Below are 22,488 nucleotides of genomic sequence, written 5' to 3'. Positions count from 1 at the left end.
GTACAGTACAGTAAGATATTTTCAGAGAGAGAGAGATCACAATCACAGAACTTTTATGAGAGTATATGTTGTTATAATTGTTCTGTTTTATTATTACTGTTGTCAATTTCTTACTCTCCTTAATTTATAAATTAAATTTTATCATCGGTTTATATGTATAGGAAAAACAGTATGTGTTGGTTTCGGAACTGTCTGTGGTTTCAGGCATCCAGGAGGTCTTGGAGCATATCCCCTGCAGATAACAGGAGACTGCTGTACCTAGGAAGTATAGAAATGTGAGAAGACTTAACTTCCATCGATTGATTATTGTTTAGATTCCTTAGGATATGCATTTTCACATGGAACTCAGTCATGCTTACTTATTAAGCTGGTTAGCCTGATTTTATTTACATATTTTTACACACATATTTATTGATGGACATTAGAAATACAAATAGCTTTAAAATGAAAATTCAAGATTATAGTATTCAGGGTGAAATTCATTTTACAGATTTCTCACAAAATCTGAGATAGTACAAAGGGTACAGATTTCTGTTTCTATTTCATTTCTTCTTGAATGTATTAAATGTTTCTCTTTTACAGCTTGCTAGGGAAGTATTGGACATTGCTGCTGGCATGATTAAACCTGGTGTAACTACTGAAGAAATAGATCATGCTGTACACTTAGTAAGAACTTGACTTTTATGCTTTGAAAGTGTTTTTCACCTTATTAGATGCTTTAGGCTTCTAAAAAATTAGAAATTCTGAAAGTTCTAATGGCTAATTTGAAAGCAAAATTTTACTTTCTTTCAATATAGAAAATATTGAACAGGGGTACCTGGGTGGCTCAGTCGGTTGAGCATCCGACTTTGGCTCAGGTCATGATCTTGCGGTTTGTGAGTTGGAGCCCCGTGTCGGGCTCTGTGCTGACAGCCTGGAGCCTGGAGCCTGCTTCGGATTCTATGTCTCCTCCTCTCTCCCCCTCCCCCACTTGTGCTCTGTCTCTATCAAAAATAAATGTACAAAAAAAATTAAAAATCTTTTAAAAGAAAATATTGAATAGTCATTATTACCATTTGTAAAGGCAGTAAAGAGGTAAATGTTTGTACTAAATATGATATAGGGGTAGATTGCCTATCCTTCATGGAGAGACCTTAAAACCCTGGCATACATGAGTGCACGCGTTATATGAATATCTTGTTCATAAGACGAGCAAAACTAGTTAATAAATTATATGGTAAACTAATTAAACCTGCTCTGGTAATCAAACGCAAATCATGAAGACCTATTGAATTAGTTAAGTATTTTAAAGACGTTTATTTCCACAGTCTCTGTGGAGATGAAGCTGGTACTCTAAAAATTTTTTTAAATGTTTATTTTTGAGAAGAGAGAGAGCGTGGATTGGAAGGGGTGGGGGGGGGACAGAGGATCCAAAGTGGGCTCTGTGCTGATAGCAGACAGCCTGATGCAGGACTCGAACTCACTCACGGACTAGGAGATCATGACGTGAGCCAAAAAACAAGAGTCAGACGATTAACCAACTGAGCCACTCAGGCACCCCAAGCTGGTACTCTTTTTGCATGGTTGTGCTACTGTAAATTGGACGACCTTTTTGAAACGGAATTTGATAAGGTTTCTTGAGCAGTAAAAAACTTTTATAAAATTTTTTATTCAAAATTTATAAATTCTGAATTTGGGGAGTTCTTCCCTATGTTATAAAATATGTAGTATGCAGTAGTAGCATATTGCACACTTGCTATAGGCCAGGTGCTTTTTCACTAACTCATTTAATGTCTGCAACAACTCCATGAGCTAGATACCACTGTCCTCTCTGTTGTATAGATAGGGAAACTGAGGCAGAGGTTAACTGTCCAATGTTACACAACTTGTAAATGATGGAGTTGACATTTTTAGTCAAAACAATTTGCTGTGTGCTCTAAACTATTTATACTGGCTGTGAGAAGCATGTCATCAAATAAGGGAAAAGTGACAGGCATATAGTTACTGGTTGTAATATTTTTTGTAATTGAGGAAACTTCATTTAAATTTCTAATAGTAGTGGAATTGCCAGTAAAATTATGGTATATTTCACAAATCATATTATATGCAAGTATTTATTGGTCTGAAGACTGTGTGGTAGTATGGAAACAGAAATTATATATGTTGTAACTCCCACTATGTAAAAACATCCAAGTAAAATAAGACTTGTTAAGGAAAACCAGACCATTTTCTTAGAGGTTCCCTTGTTGTTCCATGTGAATGTAGTGATTAAAATGTATCAGGAAGTACTTTGTCATCTCTTAATTATGCTGGTATTCCATTTTTGGTTATAAGGATATATATAAGCTGGTTATAAGATATAATTACATTAAAAGTACATTTAATATTTGCTTTAGATATTATCTTTTTATTTTAAATAATATATTTTTAATAAAGAGTAGTTAATTCCAAACTAGAATCTTCATGTAGTAACATTTGTGTGTACTTGGAAATAGTTATAATATGTGAAATTGCTTTACTTTTGCACTTACCAGTATATTGGTTTGTCTACAGTCTGATGTATATTGTTTAAGATAATATTTATTACTTTTTCTAAAATGATATATTAAATAAGTTCATTAGGAGCATCTGTACAACAGTTTTTTTCACATTAAAAAAATTTTAAAATCTGGTTAATTGCATATAGATTTTTTTCTTTTGCACATTCCAAACTATTTTCTCTGTATTTTAATTTCTTATAGGCATGTATTGCAAGAAATTGTTATCCCTCTCCCCTGAATTATTATAATTTCCCAAAGTCTTGTTGTACTTCAGTGAATGAAGTGATATGCCACGGGATTCCAGACAGACGGCCCTTGCAAGAAGGTGATATTGTTAACGGTAAGTAATGTGTAAGCATGACTTTTGTCACCACGAGCAAAGCAACAACAAGGTTTTGGGAGTCTGATAGTGACTTGTGTTTTCTTTACTTGCTTTCTGTCTTTAACTTATCCCTTTTTTGTATTTAAAATTTTAAAGAAATCTTAAATCTGTGGAAACATTTTTTATGATTTTAAGTACTTCTAGTATGATATGTTTGGCACAGCATGATTGTGATTGACAAATCGTGGAAGATGTCAGTGAAATGTGGAAGTAATGTTGATTCAGGTGGGATTCACTCCTCCCCCCTGCCTTTTCTTTTAGTCCACTAATGGTGTTGAAGAGATCAGGGCAGGCTTTCTTACAGAGAATGAAAAATTTTTAGTAATATATGAAGATCTTAAGAAAAAAGGTAAAATCCTACAGAATGCCTTCCTTGATGTAAGAAATTCAGAAAGTGGCTACAGGGGCCACTGTATTAAACTATCTGGGGACGCTGCAAGTGCAGAGGAAGGAGCTGCGATAAAAAGAAATACCGATGAAGAAGACATCCCTAGATGGTATGGTATTTTTAATATTGATGACCTTGGTCTTGTTAGTAATCAGAAACCTTCAAACGCTTACCTGTCAGATGAGGAAGCATGAGCCCAAGTGGTAAGGCTGCAGGGGATGCTTTGCCTATGATGCTGACTGGGAGTGATAATGGAGACAGCCAACACTTGTTGTTCGGTTGTTATTTTTTAGTTAGGGTATCTGTTTACAAAGGCCATGGCTTTTGCCCAACCCTGTTTTTCATACATACCCTGTTATTTTTAATTATTATTTTTCATACAAACCTGTTATTTTATTTTTACACATTTATTACATAATGTGTGAGGTTTTTCAGGAATGTACGTGTCATGCTAGCCAACACACCTATATCGTGATACTGTAGGTTGGTCAAAATTCATGGTTTAAAAAAACTCATTTAACATACATATAGTGTATTACAGTTGTATGTTAGTAGTCTGTATGTATTCAATATGGTAACAAAGGGAAGGGTGAATATTCACAAATAAGTGAAAGCAAATGAGTTTTTGAAAAAAATAAGTGTAGAACAGCATAAGTTTTTTTATTTAGTGATTCACTAGGAAGAGAAAAAAACGCGTTAGACAGTAAGTGAAAGCAGTATTTTCTGTTTAATGTTGAAACATAGCATAGTCCTCCATTTAATGTTATTAATTGCTTATTGATCTTGTGTGAATGTATCCTCAATACATTTCTTCTGACATAAATGATCTAATTAGTACTGTAAGTATAAAAGACCACCATCTGGCTTGTGCTGCGTGACCACATCCTTTTCCGCCACAGTGAGTTTAGTTGCATGACAGACAAGGAATGTCTTTCAGGCGATAACTGTATATCCATTAGTGTCTAGTTTGAGAATGCAGAAATTGTCTTTCTCATTAAGCTGCTTGATGCTGTCATGTTGGAGAAATGTCTTCTATTTTGAAACAAAAATATGGTCTATATATTTGTACATTGTTTTACAGTGGACATCACTCTTTATCGCAATGGCTACCACGGGGACTTGAATGAGACGTTTTTTGTCGGAGATGTGGACGAGGGAGCACGGAAACTGGTTCAGACCACGTATGAGTGCCTGATGCAAGCCATTGACGCAGGTCAGTGGCAGTGCTGGGCACCCTCTAGAGCTGTTACGTGTTGATGGGCTTCAGATGGCTCGTCCCTCCACAGTTCTTTCCTTGCCCTTACCAGCTTTGCCTCTACCCTGCCTGAGTTAGCGTGGGTTTTAGCAGTGATGGGTATACGGGTGATTTGGGGATCCCTTGATGAGGTGGACCAGATGATTGCTTATCATCCTTTATCTCTTCTGTGATTTATCTTTCTTTGACCGATAAATGAGGAGGAATGTATATTATATGTATAACATGATAAGTGTATAGAAATGTGTAGTTCTTAAATGCAGTTTTTTTTCCTACATGTTAATTCTTTCATATTATGTTCTCGTTTTAAAAAAAATTAATGCTAGATTGTGAGAGAAAAATGAACGATCTTCCTTTATACTTACCTCTTTCCTTTTTATATCTTTTTTCCCAGAGGTATCTGCGTTTAACATTTAGGTTTTTTTCTCCCCTGTACATTAACAGATGGACATATGCATACCACATATATTTATGTGTATGTGTTTAGTTAGGTTAATTGGAGTTATAATATTTGTAATATTCTGTAATTTGTATGTTTTCTCAGTAGGGTCTTTGTGATTTTTCCCAATTAACATATGTACGTGCATGCATAGATCTACCCCCTTGTTTTAAATGGCTATATATTATATTTCATACTATAAAAATTTCTACAAGTATTCCCCTACTAGAATTTGGTGTTTTCTAGATGTCTTGCTATTGTAGTGAATAATATCTTTGAGTACAGGTATATTTCTGTAGGATTTTTCTCAGGCTGTCTTTGTCCACTCAGATAGCTCATACAGATTTTGTTGTTGTTGTTTATAGTATGTCTTAGGAGGAGAAAGAATGGCTTGTTGCGAATGTTAGCAGACTGTTACTAAGAGGACAGTTGGAGTTCAAACAACTTTTTAGGTTGAATCCCATGACATTTTAGCTATATTGTTCAGTATATTATCTGTATTCACCTTCCTTTCCCCCACAATAAACCTGATATATCATCCACAAAGTATTGTACAGGACCACATTCTTTGACAAACACATAGTTATCTCTGATAACATAGATCTGTTATTTTTATTTTTTTGAGTCCATTTTAATATGCATGGAAAATGATGACATTTTTACTAATAGAGGAATGAAAAATGAAAATGTGATACTTTCAAGTGTCTGTGTTGATTATGTAAAAGCTAATATTCTTTAGTGTTTAGTTTCTCATTTTTGGAAGTTGTAGTTTAAAACAATTTTTAGGGTTTCTGCCAGGTAGTATCTTTGATGTTTATATCCTTTTTGCTCTTCTGTGAGTTGATGGACATAACCAGAGAGCTGAAATGTTGTTTTACAAAGACACAGGAATAGAACTTATCAAGAAACCAGCAGATACCAAAGTCTTTGTCACAGTAGCCAGGATAGAACTCTGGAAAGTGCTATTAATACCTTTGTATGTATCATTCTTGCCCCTTATTTTCTACTGGCTTGGCTGCTCAACATGGTGTAGAGCAGTAGAGCTTGACTGTTGTTAAAATTATCCTTTTAGAATTGGGCTTCTCAATCTACACATTAAATTGTTTTGAGTCTGGTAATTCTTTATTGTAGGGCCTATCCTGTGCATTGTAGGATGCTTAGCCACATTCTTGGTCTTTACCCGCTAGATGCCAGTTTGCACCGGCCCTCCTAGTGGTGAAAACTAAAAGCGTCTCCAGGTACTTATGAAGTGCATCCTTGGGATGAGAATTGCCTCTAGTTTGAGAATTAGGGAGAAATCTCCTCTCTTTTATTCTCATTATTTTTGAACAGGGATTTTTTGTTGTTGTTGTATATTGCGCAAAATGGGTTAAAGTTTTGCTTTGCTCCCCCGTGACTGGGGCTGATAAGAAGGCTTGGATGGGAATGCAAGCAAATCATTATGCAAGTCAACCTTGTTCCTCAACATTATTAACTTCCCACCCCTGAAAACAGTCAAGCTGGAACATAGAGTTAAGAACAAGTACATATTAATTGAAATAATTCCTGGAGCTATTTGCCCAGAGATTTGATTGGCTGGAGGCAATACATTGTACTGGAACCACAGGTTGAAAATCGGGGAGGCAGAGTTAGGAGACTGTAGGGAGTTGGAGCACCAGAACCATGACTAGGTTCTCTGGGAGTCTGGGCAGCGCCCAGCTTGGGGGTCTCAGTGCTGGGACAGCCATAACAACAACAAGAACCACTTTGTTTGTTTTGGTTTATAGTGGCAAAAGTCATAAAAATTAAGCAGAGCAGGAAGTATATAGTGAGAAGTATCTTTCTATACCCTATCCTCAGGACTGTCTTCAGAGGCAACTGTGAGTAATTTGAGGATCACTTTTATGGGGAAAGAAGCCCAGGGGAAGTAATCCTTTGAGAACTTGATCACTCTGAAACTAAGGATAAGTCCAAGTTACTTTCTGGACATTGCTTTTTGTCCTGGTGCTCTTTCCTACTTTACTTCTTCTGCTCGCTTTAATAGGATAGCACACTTGACCTTAGAGAAGGAGAGAAAGAGATGCCTGTTTTCCATTCTTTTGTCTATTTAAAAATTTTGTTTAATGTTTATTTTTGGGGGAGAGAGAGACAGAGTATGAGCCGGGGAGGGTCAGAGAGGGAGATACAGAATCCAAAGCAGGCTCTAGGCTCTGAGCTGTCAGCACAGAGCTCGATGTGGGGCTCGAACCCACCAGTGGTGAGCCGAAGTTGGGATGCCCAGCGGACTGAGCCACCTAGGCGCCCCTTTCTTTTGTCTATTTAGAAAGCAAAAGGTATGTCTCTCAACCCCTTAGTACTGCACATGTGTCCCTTTCTGCACCGAAGGAGGAAGTACAGGTGCTACTAGTTTGAATCTCAACTTTGCTATTTATTGGCAGTGTAGTATCTGTTACCCTTGGTTTCCTCATCTGAAAGTTTTGTAAGGGACATGTTTATGTATAGGCATGTAATGTAGAAATATAAAGCATTTGGAAAGGTTCCAGGCACATAGATAGTAATTGGCAGTAAGTGTCACTTACTATTACTTTGTCATGAGTCCTCTTTTTTCCTTCCAGTGAAACCTGGTGTTCGATACAGAGAATTGGGAAACATTATTCAGAAGCATGCCCAAGCAAATGGGTTTTCAGTTGTTCGAAGCTATTGTGGGCATGGAATCCACAAGCTTTTTCATACAGCCCCTAATGTACCCCATTATGCCAGTAAGTACTACCCAAAGATTTGCTGTTTGCTAACCATTTATTTAACAAATATTTATTCAAACATTTAACAGGACCTACTATTTTGTATTTATTTTTCTATTAACTGTTATAAATGGACCCTCAAAATGTATATGTGCTCATACACAATACACATTTGTTATCTTGCTCACCTAACAGTCCAAAATGTGTTTGGTCACTATTGGGGTGGTGGTGATACGGCAATTATTCTGTGACTCAGGTTCTGTCATCGTCAACCTACACCTTTCAAGATCACTTTGGGAGTTATTCTTCTAATCTGTAGATACTGGGAGGAGGGGGAAAAGCGTGGAGAGGGGTATCTTTGGGAGGTTTTAATGAACCAGCCTGAAATTGGCATAGATCACTTACATTTACTTTTCATTGGTGGGAATTCAGTCACATGGCTACACTAACTGAAAAGGAGATTGGGAAGTGTAATCTAGCTGAGGACTCTCAGAGAAGTAACCTAATTCTGGTCAACAGCCTCTGCCATGGATCCAGCTATCACTATTTTTTTTTTTTTTAATGTGTATTCATTTTTGAGAAGGAGAGAGTGTGCACCCATGAGTGGGTGAGGAGCAGACAGAGGGAGACAGAGAATCTGAAGCAGGCTCTGTGCTGACACAGTGAGTTCGATGTGGGGCTTGAACTCATGAACCATGAGATCATGACCTGAGCTGAAGTCAGACTGAGTCATCAGGCATTCTCTGCTGTCACTTTTTTGATTCCTTAAATGAAATTGGTTTGGCTTGGTTTGATTTTTGTAGTATATATCAGATACTGTACTATTTGTTGGTATAAATAAAGGAGATAGATGAAGTACCTTTTTAAGTTGAGTGCTATCTGATAGAATAAGAAAGGAAGTGTGGGACAATTAATGTCTTCCAGAAACCTTTTTCTCTTGGAGAGATAAGGCATGCAAGAATAAGTCTGTTTATTTAGTGCTAGAAATGAAAGCTGTCCACAGTAAGTGACCTAAGAAGGAATTTAACAAATATATGTGAGTTATTGCTGTGTAGGCACTTTCACATAATTTCTTGTGCTTAAGTTTTCTCATCTTGAACAATAGTAGGGAGTGGCACCTACCCTAGAATTGTTACTAGGATTAAGTGAGATAGTACATGGAAAACAATTAGTGTTAACTTTTAGGATGATGATGATGATGATGATGATGATGATAATGATGGATATACATTATTTCATTTGATCATCACAACTCTGAATAATTTCTTAGCCCTATTTTAAGAGCAGATTCTGCTAAATAAACAAACAAACAAAATAAATAAATGCAGATTCTGTGCTTAGAAAAGTACTTCATTTACTCAGGTTCACACAGACTAGTAAATAAATACCAAGACTAGGAGTGGTACCTGGGTTTTGTCCTTCTAGAGGCAATCTTTATTCCCATACTTTGTGCCGCCTGGTAAGGACCGAAGCAGTTGGTGTAGTTCCTGTGGGAGAAAAAAAGAATGGTTGAAATTTTGGCTTGGTGGAGATGAGGAAGAAATTCCAGGTGGAGAGGAAGCATGAATAGATGTTTCAAGTTGAGAGCGAACAGAGACATGATGAGCTAGGGCTGAGTACTATATATTAATAATACAGCAGGAGGCAGTGCCAGACCAAGGATATTTGACTTTATTTGCTGGGATTATCGGAAACATTTTCGTGCAGAAGAATGACAAGGTGAAGTTGCTATTTTGGGAAGACAAATTTGGCAGTGTTGTCTAGAGTGTATTGCAGGTGTGAGCTAGTCTAGCCAGCCTGATGCACACTTGTTGCCGTAGTCGAGGTGTGAGGTGGTAAGATTCTAGATGTCAGTAGTTGTGAAGAAAAGGGAAAGGAGTGAGAAACCTCTCAATGGGAGAAGCTGGAGAAGTAGTTTGGAGCACAGCATTTGGTACCTATCAGCAAACATTTATTAGCAGACCACAAAGTTTTCTTTATATAAGCTGTGAATTGTGCTTGAAATAAAAATTAGCAACAGAAAATAAGTAGCCAACTTAATTCCTTCCTGGTAAGCCCTGTAATCTGATGTGCATTCCATTAACAGAATGGAAGTGGCTACTCTGATTACAGGGATACATGAGTGTGTGTATGTTTGTGTAAAAAGAGTGTGTGCGGGGTGGGGGGGGGTGAAAAAATTCCCTTTACTTACTGAATTGACAAATGACAGACTCAGATTTAGATACGGATTATATAAAGAGATGGAAGAAGATAGAATTTATGGGAGAAGGGGACATGGGTCAGTGATGATCGTGTCCATAAAATACATAAAACCATTTAATTAGAAATAAAAAACAGTTCTGAAAAAAGAAGCAAGGGCCAGGTATACTTGATTTCATATGTTTGATACATTTATGGAAAGTCCAGTTTCAGTCAGGTTTATATATATTAAAATATGTTGTGATCACTTTAGGGAAGTGTAAAAGGAAACTGCTGAGTCTTTGTGCAGCTGAGACCTTTTGAAATGTATAAATGATCCCTGCTTTGGCTTGTAACTCCATATTCCTAACCAGCTGAAGGTGGAACTAGGAAACTGTTGTGTAACTTCCTCCACGCCTTCTATGTTAGAGAAGTCCTTGTTAGAATTGATTTCCTTTTATTTAAGTCATTAGGGCTGAGAGGTAGTGATGATAATACCCTACGTTTGGAATGTATGTTAAATAATCTGTGAGGTAGATGGTAGAGCAGGTACAGCTTTTTACAGAAGTACTTAGCATACTGTCTGCAGTCGTGTAGTCAATCAGATAATGTATGTTTGCTGAGTGAGGTACATGGAGAAACAAACCATGAGTCAAGTTGAGTAGGAGTGGTAACTTCTAGAATAATGAGTCAGTGACAGAAGAAAGGAGTGGAACTTTGAGTCTCTGTTTCATCACTGTCCAATAGTAATATCTTGCGAGGTGCCTATGTAATTTAAAAATTTCTAGTGGTCAGTAAAAAAAAAATAAATAGGTGGAATTAACTTGAATGATATATTTTATGTAATGCGTTGCATTCACAAAATTAGCATTTCAGCATTTAATCAGTGTAAAAATGATTGAGATATATATTTCATCTTTGAAATCGGCATATATTTTACACTGAACAGTTGACATCATTCTGACTAGCCACTTGGCAAGTGCTCTTGGAGGCTACATGCTTCCAGTGCTGCAGCAATGGGACAGCTCAGTTCCAGATTCCTTTATCCTTTTTCTTTCTGTGACATCACACTGCTACCCTTTTGACAGTAAAAAAAATACATATCCCCAGGAGAATATGACCAATTCTTTATATGTAGTAAGTTGCAGGTCATTAGGAAAGAAAGTTCTTAGAAATAGTAAGTCATTGTTTTTTGCCTCTCAGATTTTAGGATGATTTAGAAAGTCCAGATTTGGAATCTGCAGTGCGTGTATTTTGGCAATACGTAAGAGAGTGAAAAGCAGCATGATGGCTTTTCACAAGGAAGGATGTGTAGGAATATAAATGTGCAGGTGAGATTAGATCACATCTAGATGGCGTTTAGTGGATTCAGCCTCTGGACACGTGTCATTCATTACCAAAGCCACCATCTCCAAGACCAGCCTTACCAAGAAACCCTGAAAGCCAGTGCTGTTGCCATCTGGTGGTTAAGCAGAGCAAATGCAGTCATTTGTTTACTGACGCTCACATCAGTTTTTTGTTTTTTTGTTTTTTTAATTGGAACTTTAAACTGATTCTCCAATTTTGTCTGAGATTATCTAAAAATGCCCATCCCTGTTTTTACCTTTTGGCCTTTTTTGGAGGATGACCAGTTTGAATACTTGAACTCATCGTTGTGTCTTTCATGATGGTCCTGAAAAATACTCTCGTATTAGTGAACAAAAAGCTAAAAAAGTATTTGGGGGAGAAAATGGAATTTCTGTTTTCAGATAAAAAGGGATAGTTTTATCATTAAAAAAAAGTAGGTTCATACATAGAGGCTTTGTTCCTTTTTGAAGATAAGAAAAAGAAGGCAACATAAAAGCCCCATGAGAATCGTGCCATTGTTTCTGTGGGCTGTGTGCCTGCTCCCCCCTCACCCCACATCCACACACCCGCCCAAAAGGTGCGAGGCTTCCGGCGTAATCTGGAACATCTGTTGTTTTCCTTTAAATATCTGGGTGAGTAATGGAACTTTGCTTGGTTGCATGATTTCAACTCTACTCCTGGTGTAACATAAATGGTGGTACTTTTCATTTCATAGAAGTGATAACTTCATCTGAAATCACTTTGCAGACATCTCTGTGTTTTCCTAGAGAAAATAGAAGCAGAATAAAATATGCCTAGGACAGTATCTGCCCCACAGCAGGTGGATATCTGCAAAATACCTGTTTGTTGAATGATCCCCTTTAAGAAGGGGGAATTGGGAAAGGAGAGAAGAATTTAAGAATCACTGATAGGAATGCAAGCTGTGTACTCTGACAAGGGAGCTGTTCAACAGTATGCTGCTGGTTTTTAGCTGGGTTTTGAGAATTTTTTTTTCTTTAATTTCAGAAAATAAAGCAGTTGGAGTGATGAAGGCTGGCCATGTATTTACAATTGAGCCAATGATTTGTGAAGGTGAGAAAAAAGGATGCTATAATGTTCTTGAATTTTAATTTACTTTTGGTCACTCATGATCAGATCAGTAGTCTGCTCTGTTTATTCTCTTTTTGGTTCATTTCCACTCCCAGTCGCATCTCAAGCTCAATTCAGTATCATGTAGAGAACTGAAAACTGTAAGGGCTGGCAAGAAAGCAGTGCTTTCTGTCTGGTAATTCTGCTGTCAGTAGATGCTGAAGTACTTGAATCCCGGTCCCTTTCCATAAAAGATTCTGTCAAAGGGTGTGTTGTAATAACAGGAGCCTCCATCAAGCCTGTGTAGCTTTTTGATGGGTGTCCAGGGGGAGGGAAAAAGAAGTAGAGCCACTCACTTCGAGGCAGACAGGGGTATATGATTTGCTTCTCCACAACTCACGAGGTAGGTGCTATCCCCATCATACAGAAGAGTAAACTGATCCTTGAAGCAGGTAAGTAACTCTTCTGAAGTCATCTAGCTAGTTACATGGCAGCTGACTTAGACCAAACTCATGAGCTGTTCTGCCTGCTCAGGGTCTGCGCTCAGGTCATCAGGTGGCATTATTTAGCTCTTGTGGACAAAGCACAGCACAGACATACTTAACGCTGGCAGTTTTATGTCCTCACTGTCGCTGTTCCCTGTGGCAGGCTCATAGCATTGATAAAGACCCAGTGTCATGATTAGAGCTTGTGGCTCAGATGGTCGGATGTTCTCTTCACCTTTCTTCTCAGCCAGTCCTCTGTTGGGATTAGGGGACGCAGTGAGGCTATAGTAGTGGGGCTGGTGTGTCCTGGGGCCTACATTAAAGGATACCTCCTCTCTGGATCCTTCCGGTCTTTTTTATAACCTGATCTTGGCAGTGACATCCCATTACTTCTGTCAGATTGCCTTCCTTAGAAGTGAGTCACTAAATTCAGCCTACAGGCTGCCTTCTTATAACCTGATCCTTTGTTGCCTTTTCTGTAAAGTGGAATTACAGTCTTTAACCTGCCAGCTCCCCAGGGCAGCTATTAAGAATTGAGACGACTTACATTAGCACAAAATACCTTGTGTCCTTTTAAGGGCTGTAAACATGCAAGGTACTGTTTTTGTCGTTGTCATGGAATAAGAATTAAGTTCTGATCCTGTGGAACCAGTCTGAGGGTGGGAGGTATATTAGCAGAGAAAAGCAAGACACTGAGAAGAAAGTGTAGTTTTGGTTACATACCTGTTTTCATTAACTGGCACCTGGTTGGTGAGACACAGTGTGGTATTTCCAAGAATAAGCAAATAACTTTTCATAGAGCCTGTTCAGATAGTCATCATATTATAGCATACATACTTTAGTGTAACTCAGGTAGGCTAAATCCTAGCTCTGGAGTGGAAAGTTTCAAATGCAAAGAAGAATTTGAATTTTCTCCGAATAGGATCCAGATATGTTTGACTTGACATTGGTAAAGAACCTTTTGTAAGCAGTTCGCAGTAAAGTTAGATAAGTATTATGTCTTTAATCCAGTTGTGAAAAGGTTATTCATTACGTCAGAAAATACCCAGTTATAGTCATCTTTACATGTTTGACAAAGCATGAATTAACTTTCTTTAAGCTACCTCATATTTTCTTTTTAGGCTGGGATTTAGTATTGTAAAAGTAGGTTACTTCACTGCATTTTATATGTGTTCTAGGATTTGTGTGAGTCAGTGAGACCTAATCTTTGGTAAAGATTACTCAGAATGAAGGCTGTATTGATTTTTTTGACATCTAATTTGGAGACAAGAAAGTCTCTATAAACACACTTCTATAGTAGTATCCAGAATTGCATAACTTTCTCATTTTACCTCTGCCTCCCCTCCTTCTCTCTTTCTCTAGAGTGGTTTCTTTCATTGTCCTGGGGCTTTTTTCACTGTCCCTTTGTTTCCTTTCTCTTTTTAGCCCCTCCCTATCTATTTTACCTCATTCTAATTTTTTAAAATTCTCTCACCAATCCTATTTCTTTCTCTTAGCCCCTTTTTTTTTCTGGTTACTAGAGGGGTGTGGTCAAAAATTTCAGAGTAGAATCTCTTGTCACCATCCGTGTGCCTGCCATTTAAAAATCATATTAGAAATTAAATGCTATAGGGGCGCCCGGGTGGCTCACTCGATTAAGCGTCTGACTCTTGATTTTGGCTCAGGTCATGGTTCGTGACATCGAGTCCCATGTTAGGCTCTGTCCTGACAGAGAAGAGCCTGCTTGGGATTCTCTTCCTCTCTGTCTCTGCCCCTTCCCTGCTTGCATTCTTTCTCTGTCTCTCTCTTAAAAATAAATAAACATTAAAAAAAATGCTGTAATAAAAGTGTAAAAAGATGATTTCCTTTACAATATACATTGGCTGTAGTTTATGCCAAAGTTGTACCAGGAAAGAGCTAAATTTATTAATTCAATTTTTAACTCATAGTTCTATAATGAGCTGTATCAATATGTTTTCTAAAATGAAACCCAGTGCCTTTATTTTGGAAATACCATCTTGATTTGGTATTTGGGAGGCATAAAAAATGTGAAGTTGTAACACACCCAAGGAAATTTAAAATATCATCATTACTTCATTGAACTAAAAACCAAAATGAAGTTGGAGGAAAAACTAAAACAGTTGAAGTATAAATAGGAGTATTATTATTATTGTTATTATTACTGAGGTATAATTGATGTACAATATTGTATTAGTTCTAGGTATAGATTAAATATACTGATTTGACAGTACTATGTATTACCGGGTGCTTATCGTGATAACTGTAGTCACAACCTCTCAATTTTATTGACTATATTCTCTATGCTCTACTTTTCATTTCCGTGATTTCTTTGTTTTATAACTGGAAGTTTGTACCTCTTAATTCCCTAATTTCACGCCCCCCCACCCCGCCCCATATACCTCCCTTCTGGCAATCACTTGTTTGTTCTCTCTATTTAAGAGTCTTTCGCAGGGGTACCTGGGTGGCTCAGTCAATTAAGCATCCGACTTTGACTCAAGTCATGATCTCACAGTTCGTGAGTTCCAGCCCCGCATGAGGCTCTGTGCTAACAGCTCAGAGCAGCCTGGAGCCTGTTTCAGATGTGTCTTCCTCTCTCTCTGCCCCTCCCCTGCTCGCTGTCTGTCTCTGTCTCAAAAATAAATAAATGTTAAAAAAAAAAATTTAAGAGTCTGTTTGATTGTTCATTGGTTTTGTTTTTTAAGTTCTACATGTAAGTGAAATCATAAGAGTATTTGTCTTTTTCTGTCTAACTTATTTCACTTAGCATAATACCCTCTAGGTCCATCCGTGTTGTTGCAAATGGCATGATCTCACCCTTTTTCATGGCTGTGTAATACTTTGTTGTGTGTGCATGCCGTATCTTCTTCATCCATTCATCTATCAGTGGATGCTTGAAAGTTGCTTCCATATCTTGGCTACTCTGCATAATGCTGCAGTAAACATAGGGGTGCATATATCTTTTTGAAGGAGTGTTTTTGTTGTTTTTGGGTAAGTTCCTAGTAATGGAAATACTGGATTGTGTGGTAATTCTATTTTTAATTTTTCTCACAGTGGCCGCACCAGTTACACTAGCAGTCCACAAGGGTTCCCTTTTTCTCTACTTCCTCACCAACCAACACATGTTATTGTCTGTTGTGAGGTGATAATCTCATTGTAGTTTTGATTTGTAGCTCCCTGATTATTAGTGATGTTGAGTATCTTTTCATGTGTCTGTTAGCTGTCTGATGTCTGCTTTGGAAAAATGTTCAGGTCCTCTCCTCATTTTTAATTGGATTCTTTGTTTTTGTTTTTGTTTTTGGTGTTGAGGTATATATAAATTCTTTATGTATTTGGATATTAACCCCTTATCAGATCTATCATTTGCAGATATCTTTTTGCATTCGGTAGGTTGCCTTCTGTTTTGTTGATGGTGTCTTTTGCTGTGCAAATGCTTTTTATTTTTGATGTAGTCCCGATAGTTTATTTTTGCTTTTGTTTTCCTTGCCTCGGGAGACAGATTTCATAAATATGTTGGTGAGGCTGATGTCCAAGAGATTACTGCCTGTTTTCTTTAAGGAGATCCATGGAATTCCAAGTCTTTAATTTTGAGTTCATATTTGTGTGTTGTGTATTTTGCTTACTATGTAAACAAGTAGTGCAGTTTCGTTCTTTTTTTTTTCCAGTTTCATTCTTTTGAATGTAGCTGCCTACCATTTGTAAATTGGAGTCTTAATAGTGAATTTTCTAATTGGCTTCTGTAATATCCAAGGATATAGGAGTACATGCAAATACACTTATCTAGAGAGTTTGTTTAGAAAACTGAGCGATAGAATTAAGAAATTGTTTTTGTTTGTTTGTTTAAGGTGGATGGCAGGATGAAACCTGGCCAGACGGTTGGACCGCCGTGACGAGAGACGGAAAGCGGTCTGCTCAGTTTGAGCACACCCTGCTGGTCACGGACACTGGCTGTGAAATCCTGACCCGGCGACTTGATAGCACGCGGCCTCACTTCATGTCCCAATTTTAATTTCTCCCGAGATGGCACATCTCAGTAATACCTTCTGGCTGTACCATGCATTTTATTGAGAGTACAGAATGGAAGAGGAGATTTTTATTATGTGTTTTGTTTTGACTGTAGATAAGGAAGACTACAGCATTGGATGTGTGTCAAGAACTTGACTTGGGTCTGAAAAAGCTGAGAAGAATAAAAGAAACATTCTCAACTCTTTTCAGTATTCCCCTCTCCCTCCAGAAATCTCTGCACCCCTGTTTTCTCACTTGGCCTTTGAGCACTTTTTACGTAAACCTGCTTCTAGTTGCTTTTATCACTGCCACAACTGGGCCAGCAAGAGCCAGCTGCTCTTCAGGTGAATGTGGAAGATGAGAATCCTTGAAACTTTAGCAACATATGTTGTTCCAGATTTTTTTTATTATATATGTATGGAAATATATATGTATACATTTTAAATTCCATGTATGTAATTCCTGAACACTATATGACCTGGGTTTGTGTTAATTCTGCCCTGACAGTGCTATATGCTGTCATAAATGGACCCATTGTTTGCAGTGATTTATTTCCCAGTTGGGAATTTGGCCTCCCTCCTTCCCCATGCTACTTATTTACCCTTGTAATTGTGTGTAAGGAAGCACTCGGTCAGTGAGACTTCCTCTCCAGTGTGGACTCTGTCAGTGAATGGTTGTGGCAAAATTCACTTTGGAAAAGGGTTGTCACATTTTAAAAACATCTAGTTTCTGGCAAAAATAGCCATGCTTCATATGATAGCTGGCTGTTTCAGAGCATGAGCGTTTTGTGATACATTGCTCTTTCAGACCTCTTTCTGGTCGAAATGGGAGGGAAAAAGCTCCCTTTCTTCCCCTTATTTTATTTCAAGGGCAAACCTTGGAGATATTCAGAGAAGGGTGAACGGTTGCACTGTGGAGGTTGATGGGAAGAGACAGTTCTGAAATCTCTTTGGCAGTGAGCAGAGTAAGTCAGGTGGGCTGTTAGCTTCTGACATTTAGTAAACCTGGTAGTGATGAGAAAGGAACTTCTTTGAAGATTGTACTGTTCCCTTGCAGTAGAGATGCAGCTGTCCGTGGTGTGTTGAAAACACACTTTACCTTGACATGGTTGGGAACCTCATTAGAAATGACCCCAGCTGCCCAATATCTTTGTTCCTTTCAGTAGTTCAGTCCAAATGGAAGTGTATCCAGGGAACACGTATCAGATCAAAGTCGTTGTCATTGGAGTGTACTTGATTACTGGGTATCTGGTAACTTTCTTGTAAGATAATTTGATACCACTGACATGTTATATGAGAACATCTTTCCCAGAGTGCCTCAGACCTTTATTGCTTTAAAAGAATTATGATAATGTTTTCATTACTTTTATTATTTTAATGATTTAGTGAAGTGACTGAATCTGGTATAGACTTTTGGGGGTATGTGTGTGAAATTTTTTATCAAACTGTAATATTTGTGAATGGAATGCCTTGCAATATGAATGTTAATATAATGTGTAAAGGGAGATTAAAAGTTTGAACGATTATCCCCATTATCCCCTCCCCCCCCCCCCACCGTGTAGTTATTAACTTTGCTGCATTTGTTTGGGGTTTCAGAGGGAAGTGGTGGGAGTAGGGTGGCTGATTTCATAATCTGAAATAAACTCATGACCATTTGAGTGAAGAGTTTTTCGAGTTTAACGACTACATAATTCCAGTACTGTGTTTAGTTCACCAGAGCCTATCAGCAGTATTTGAGATGCAACCATAGTTTTGAGAGCTTTCAAGACAGAATGCTGAATATTTAGGGAATCATTTTAGGTACTGATGGTGGAATTAACAGTGTGGGCTTCTTTGATCATTAGAATATAAGCTCAAGGAAAAAATATCTTGATAGGATAATTTTTTTGTAAAAAGGTTAACATTGGTGATGATGCTTTTTTTGGTTTGGTAGATTTCAAAACAGTATGGGCTCTAGTCTAATTGTATATATCTAATTTAAAATGTTTATTAGATGAGAAAGCTTCACGTTTCATTATTCTGCCAACTTTTCAGAGTGTATTAACTTTTTATTTTTTGTGTCAACTTAATTTTTTTAATGTTTGTTTATTTTTGAGAGAGAGCATGAGCTGGGGAAGAGCAGAGAGAGGGAGACACAGAATCCAAAGCAGGCTCCAGGCTCTGAGCTGTCAGCACAGAGCCCGATGCGGGGCTCGAACTCCTGAGCTGTGAGATCATGACCTGAGCCGAAGTCGGATGCCAAACCGATTGAGCCACCCAGGCACCCCTTGTGTCAGCTTTTAAATTAATACATATAGTTTTTCCTGCCAGTCCTCCAGCCCCCTTGGAATTATAATTTAGAAGCAGGGAAACATTTGCCTTTAAATTTTATGTCTTTTGCTGATGTAGTGGATTAAGGTACATTAGGACCCGTTCACTGATACTTTAATACCACTTGCCACGGGTCGAAATTTAATAGGAGGTTGAGGAATTTGTCATCTTACCTTGATTCTTTTGTCCTATAACTACTATTTTTTTCTTTGTGTTTGGTTAAGATTGCAGGCATGGTGCTTTACTTTTTGCTAAGGCCCCCAGAATGCACCCTCATGGTATCTGTAAGCTGTTTTTAAAAAAAAAAAAAAAAAAAAAAAAAAAAGTTTTTTACTTCCAACTTTGCATTTTGAAAATTTTCAGATTTACAAAAAAGTTGAAAGTGTAGTACAAGGAAATGATCATATACCCTTTATCTATATTCAGCGATCATTACTTTGCCACATCTCTCTCTTAAGCACCTTCCTTTTGAAACAAATGGCATCATACTTCACATTATTATTGCAGCTTGTCTGTTAAGACGTAAGGACATTTCTTACTGATCATAGTACCACACCCAAGGAATTTAACATTGATACAGAATTATCTAATGTATAGTACATACTCAAATGTGAGTCTCAAGTTTTTTCCAAATGTTCTTTAAAGCTTCTCTCTTTTCTAAATCCAGGATCTAGACCCATGCATTTGGTTGTCCTGTAACTGTAGTCTTCTTTACTCTAGAACAATCCTACCTTTTTTGGTGCTTTATGAAATTGACACTTAATAAAGCAGGCCAGTTAGCTTATAAATTTCTGTATTTCTCTCGGAGTTTCTCATGAGAAATTTCAAGATAAATATTTTGGCAGAAGACTCTACTGATGGTATGTGGTATGTCTCATTCGTTGTGTCACATCACATCAGGAGACACAATGTTACTGTCACATTATTGCCAATATAAGTTTGATCACTTGCTTTGTCAGATCTTTCCATTTTAAGAATATTTTTCTTTTCTGAAGCAAATAATCTGGGAGGAGATACTTGAAGACCATTTGGATATTCTTTTCACTCAATGGTATTAACATGCACTGATAATCCTTGCCAGAATCCATTATTTTATTACATTGGTGGCTGCAAATTGAGACTGAAATCTAGCATTCCATTTACATTTTATTAGCTGGCACCCTTTTACAAAGAAGCATTTTCCCCCCTCCTTTTACCCACGGTCGTTGAGTGTTGTCAATGTGGGCTCATCAGTTCTTAAAAATTCTATTTAATTACTGTAATTGTCCCAAATTTGGCCAGCAGAAGCACCTTTAAGCTTATTCATGTGTCATTTTGACCTGTGCCTATCAGTCTGTGAGCGCTTTCTTTTCGCTGTAGCAAGATGTTGTAAGTTTATCGTACAGCTTTCCTGTCTCACACTGGGACAGGCTGTTTCTCCAAGGAGCCCTCGTTCCTTTTCATGGGGAATGGTATTTGGAAATGAGGATCTGGGTGCTACTGGGTGTCCTTGTTGCCAGGCACTTTCAGGGAACAGAGCCAGGAAATGTACTTTTTATAAATCATGAATTCGTTCTGATACTTTCAAATCTAACACTAATCTTTCTCATCTTTTTCTGTTTCATATTTATATCTGCTTTATCCCATGGTGAGAACTTTGGTTCTGAACAGCATTAATATTTATTTGCTGGATTCTGTAAGACATGTAAAATTTAGAATTACTGTATCAAAATCACTACCAACAGTGAACTTAAGTGCAAAATTTGTGATTCTTGAAACCTGTCTCACTAAGGGAGGACAGATTATTGGTTTGTTACTTGAAGTAATTTTATTCCTACTGTATCCTAAATTTCGTAAACTGTGAGCTCCTTTTTGACAGTACAGTGCATCTTGGGGGCAAAAGGTACAGTAAGAGGAATGGGAAGGATAGTGATCTGGGAGTTAGAAGTATTGGAAAGGTTTGAGATAGTGTGGTAAGATTCTGTCTACATTTGGTGTTTGACCTCTACCAAACTCTGGAGCTATAAGAGGAGCACATGATACCACTTTGTAATGTAGATGTGTGGCCCATTTTCCAGTAGAGAAAAACATCTGGCCATTATTGTCTTAGCAACAGGTTGTTTCACAATGTAGGCTACATTATGCTAATACCCTAAAAGTTATTAATGTGTTGTTTCATTTTAAAAATGAACACCCAAGGAAAGGTTAGCTTAGCACAGGTTCCCCCACGTTTGAACCCTGAGGAGCAAGCAGCCTCTAGTGGCAGCCTCTCCTTTACCTCTTCTTCCTTTTGGTGCTAAGTATGAAAAAGAAAAATAGTGCTTTGTATTTGGTTATTTTGAGAAAAAGAAAGCAGGAAATAAGGTGGCCTTGGCTGCCTCTCATTTTGGGGACTGTGGAGGAGCAAAAACACAGCTGTCGGTCTATGGCGATTCTGTGGTTATATTACAAAATGTGTCAACGCTGGGGTCTTAGCAAACTGCCAATAAGTCCAGTGGAGCAGTGAAGAAGGCTTCCTGGAAAGGTATCAGTGATACGTTTGTTATGGCTCAAAGTCTTCTGGTAATTATTTTTTACTGATGTCTAGAACGTTTTACCATTGTAAAACTTGGTAGAGGCATTGCTTACATTTCCTGGGTGCTTAGCCCTTTTCATGTTACCTCGGCCTCCTCACCTCACCCTCAAGAACAAACGTGCTAATACTTTTCCAAAACTTGTAGGTACATTTGTATTTTCGTGTCATGAGAAGAGCACAGGACCAACAGGACTCCAGGGCTCTGATTTCTCCAGTGTTTTATTTGGTTGCAAGACTAGGACATATCCCTATACTTACCTGTGGAGAGACCTATTTGTGGAATGATACTATTAGCAACTATTTTATTCTATATATAATGTGACTATAAAGCAAATTTATTTCAGTAGTTGGGTCAGGGGTCAACAGAAAATTCAGGCTGGAATTTTCACAACTTTATTAGTCAATCTGATTCTGAGGAAACAAAATAGCCAAGGATAAGAACTTTTAGTCTGAAGATCTATGTTAGAGAAAGAGCAATAGATACTTTAAAGCACATTTTCACTGTTTATGTTGCTTAATATATCCTGGTTTAATATATCCAGCTTCAGTCCGTTTTTAAACTGGAGTAGTTGACTAGCACTCCTTTCTTGAAAGGGGCTTGTGCAAATTTATCTCATCACAAGGAATTCTGATATGATGTCCACTGTGATAAAAATCAGTCTACCTTTTAAAAACCGTCCCACCTACTTAGTGCCCATAAAGTTCCACCAAAAGAAATTTGTATAATGGAGGACTTTGTATGGCCCTGTTCACTTTGTAGTTGTTTGTTTAAAGTTGATTCCCTTAGTTCTATGCATTTATTATCTAAATATCTCTTTAAATATAATAAAATGTTCTCCAAA

The 22,488-nt window shown here is 37.7% G+C and overlaps 1 protein-coding gene across 1 annotated transcript in view; it reads left to right on the top strand.

The window, feature by feature from the left end:
• Positions 1-18,445, top strand: part of METAP1 (methionyl aminopeptidase 1) — a 59,380-nt gene extending 40,935 nt beyond the window's left edge. The window contains exons 6-11 of the mRNA XM_023252915.2: positions 583-666; positions 2,721-2,859; positions 4,371-4,502; positions 7,578-7,721; positions 12,234-12,299; positions 16,624-18,445. Coding sequence (XP_023108683.1) covers positions 583-666; positions 2,721-2,859; positions 4,371-4,502; positions 7,578-7,721; positions 12,234-12,299; positions 16,624-16,787 — 729 coding nt within the window. The 3' untranslated portion in view covers positions 16,788-18,445. The remainder of the gene's footprint in view (positions 1-582; positions 667-2,720; positions 2,860-4,370; positions 4,503-7,577; positions 7,722-12,233; positions 12,300-16,623) is intronic.
• Positions 18,446-22,488: the final 4,043 nt, after the last annotated feature.

This window comes from Felis catus, chromosome B1 (genome assembly GCF_018350175.1).
Source record: "Felis catus isolate Fca126 chromosome B1, F.catus_Fca126_mat1.0, whole genome shotgun sequence".
Lineage (NCBI taxonomy): Eukaryota > Metazoa > Chordata > Mammalia > Carnivora > Felidae > Felis > Felis catus.
The sequence above is the reverse complement of the archived record's forward strand: the minus strand, read 5'-3'. Positions and strand labels throughout refer to the sequence as shown.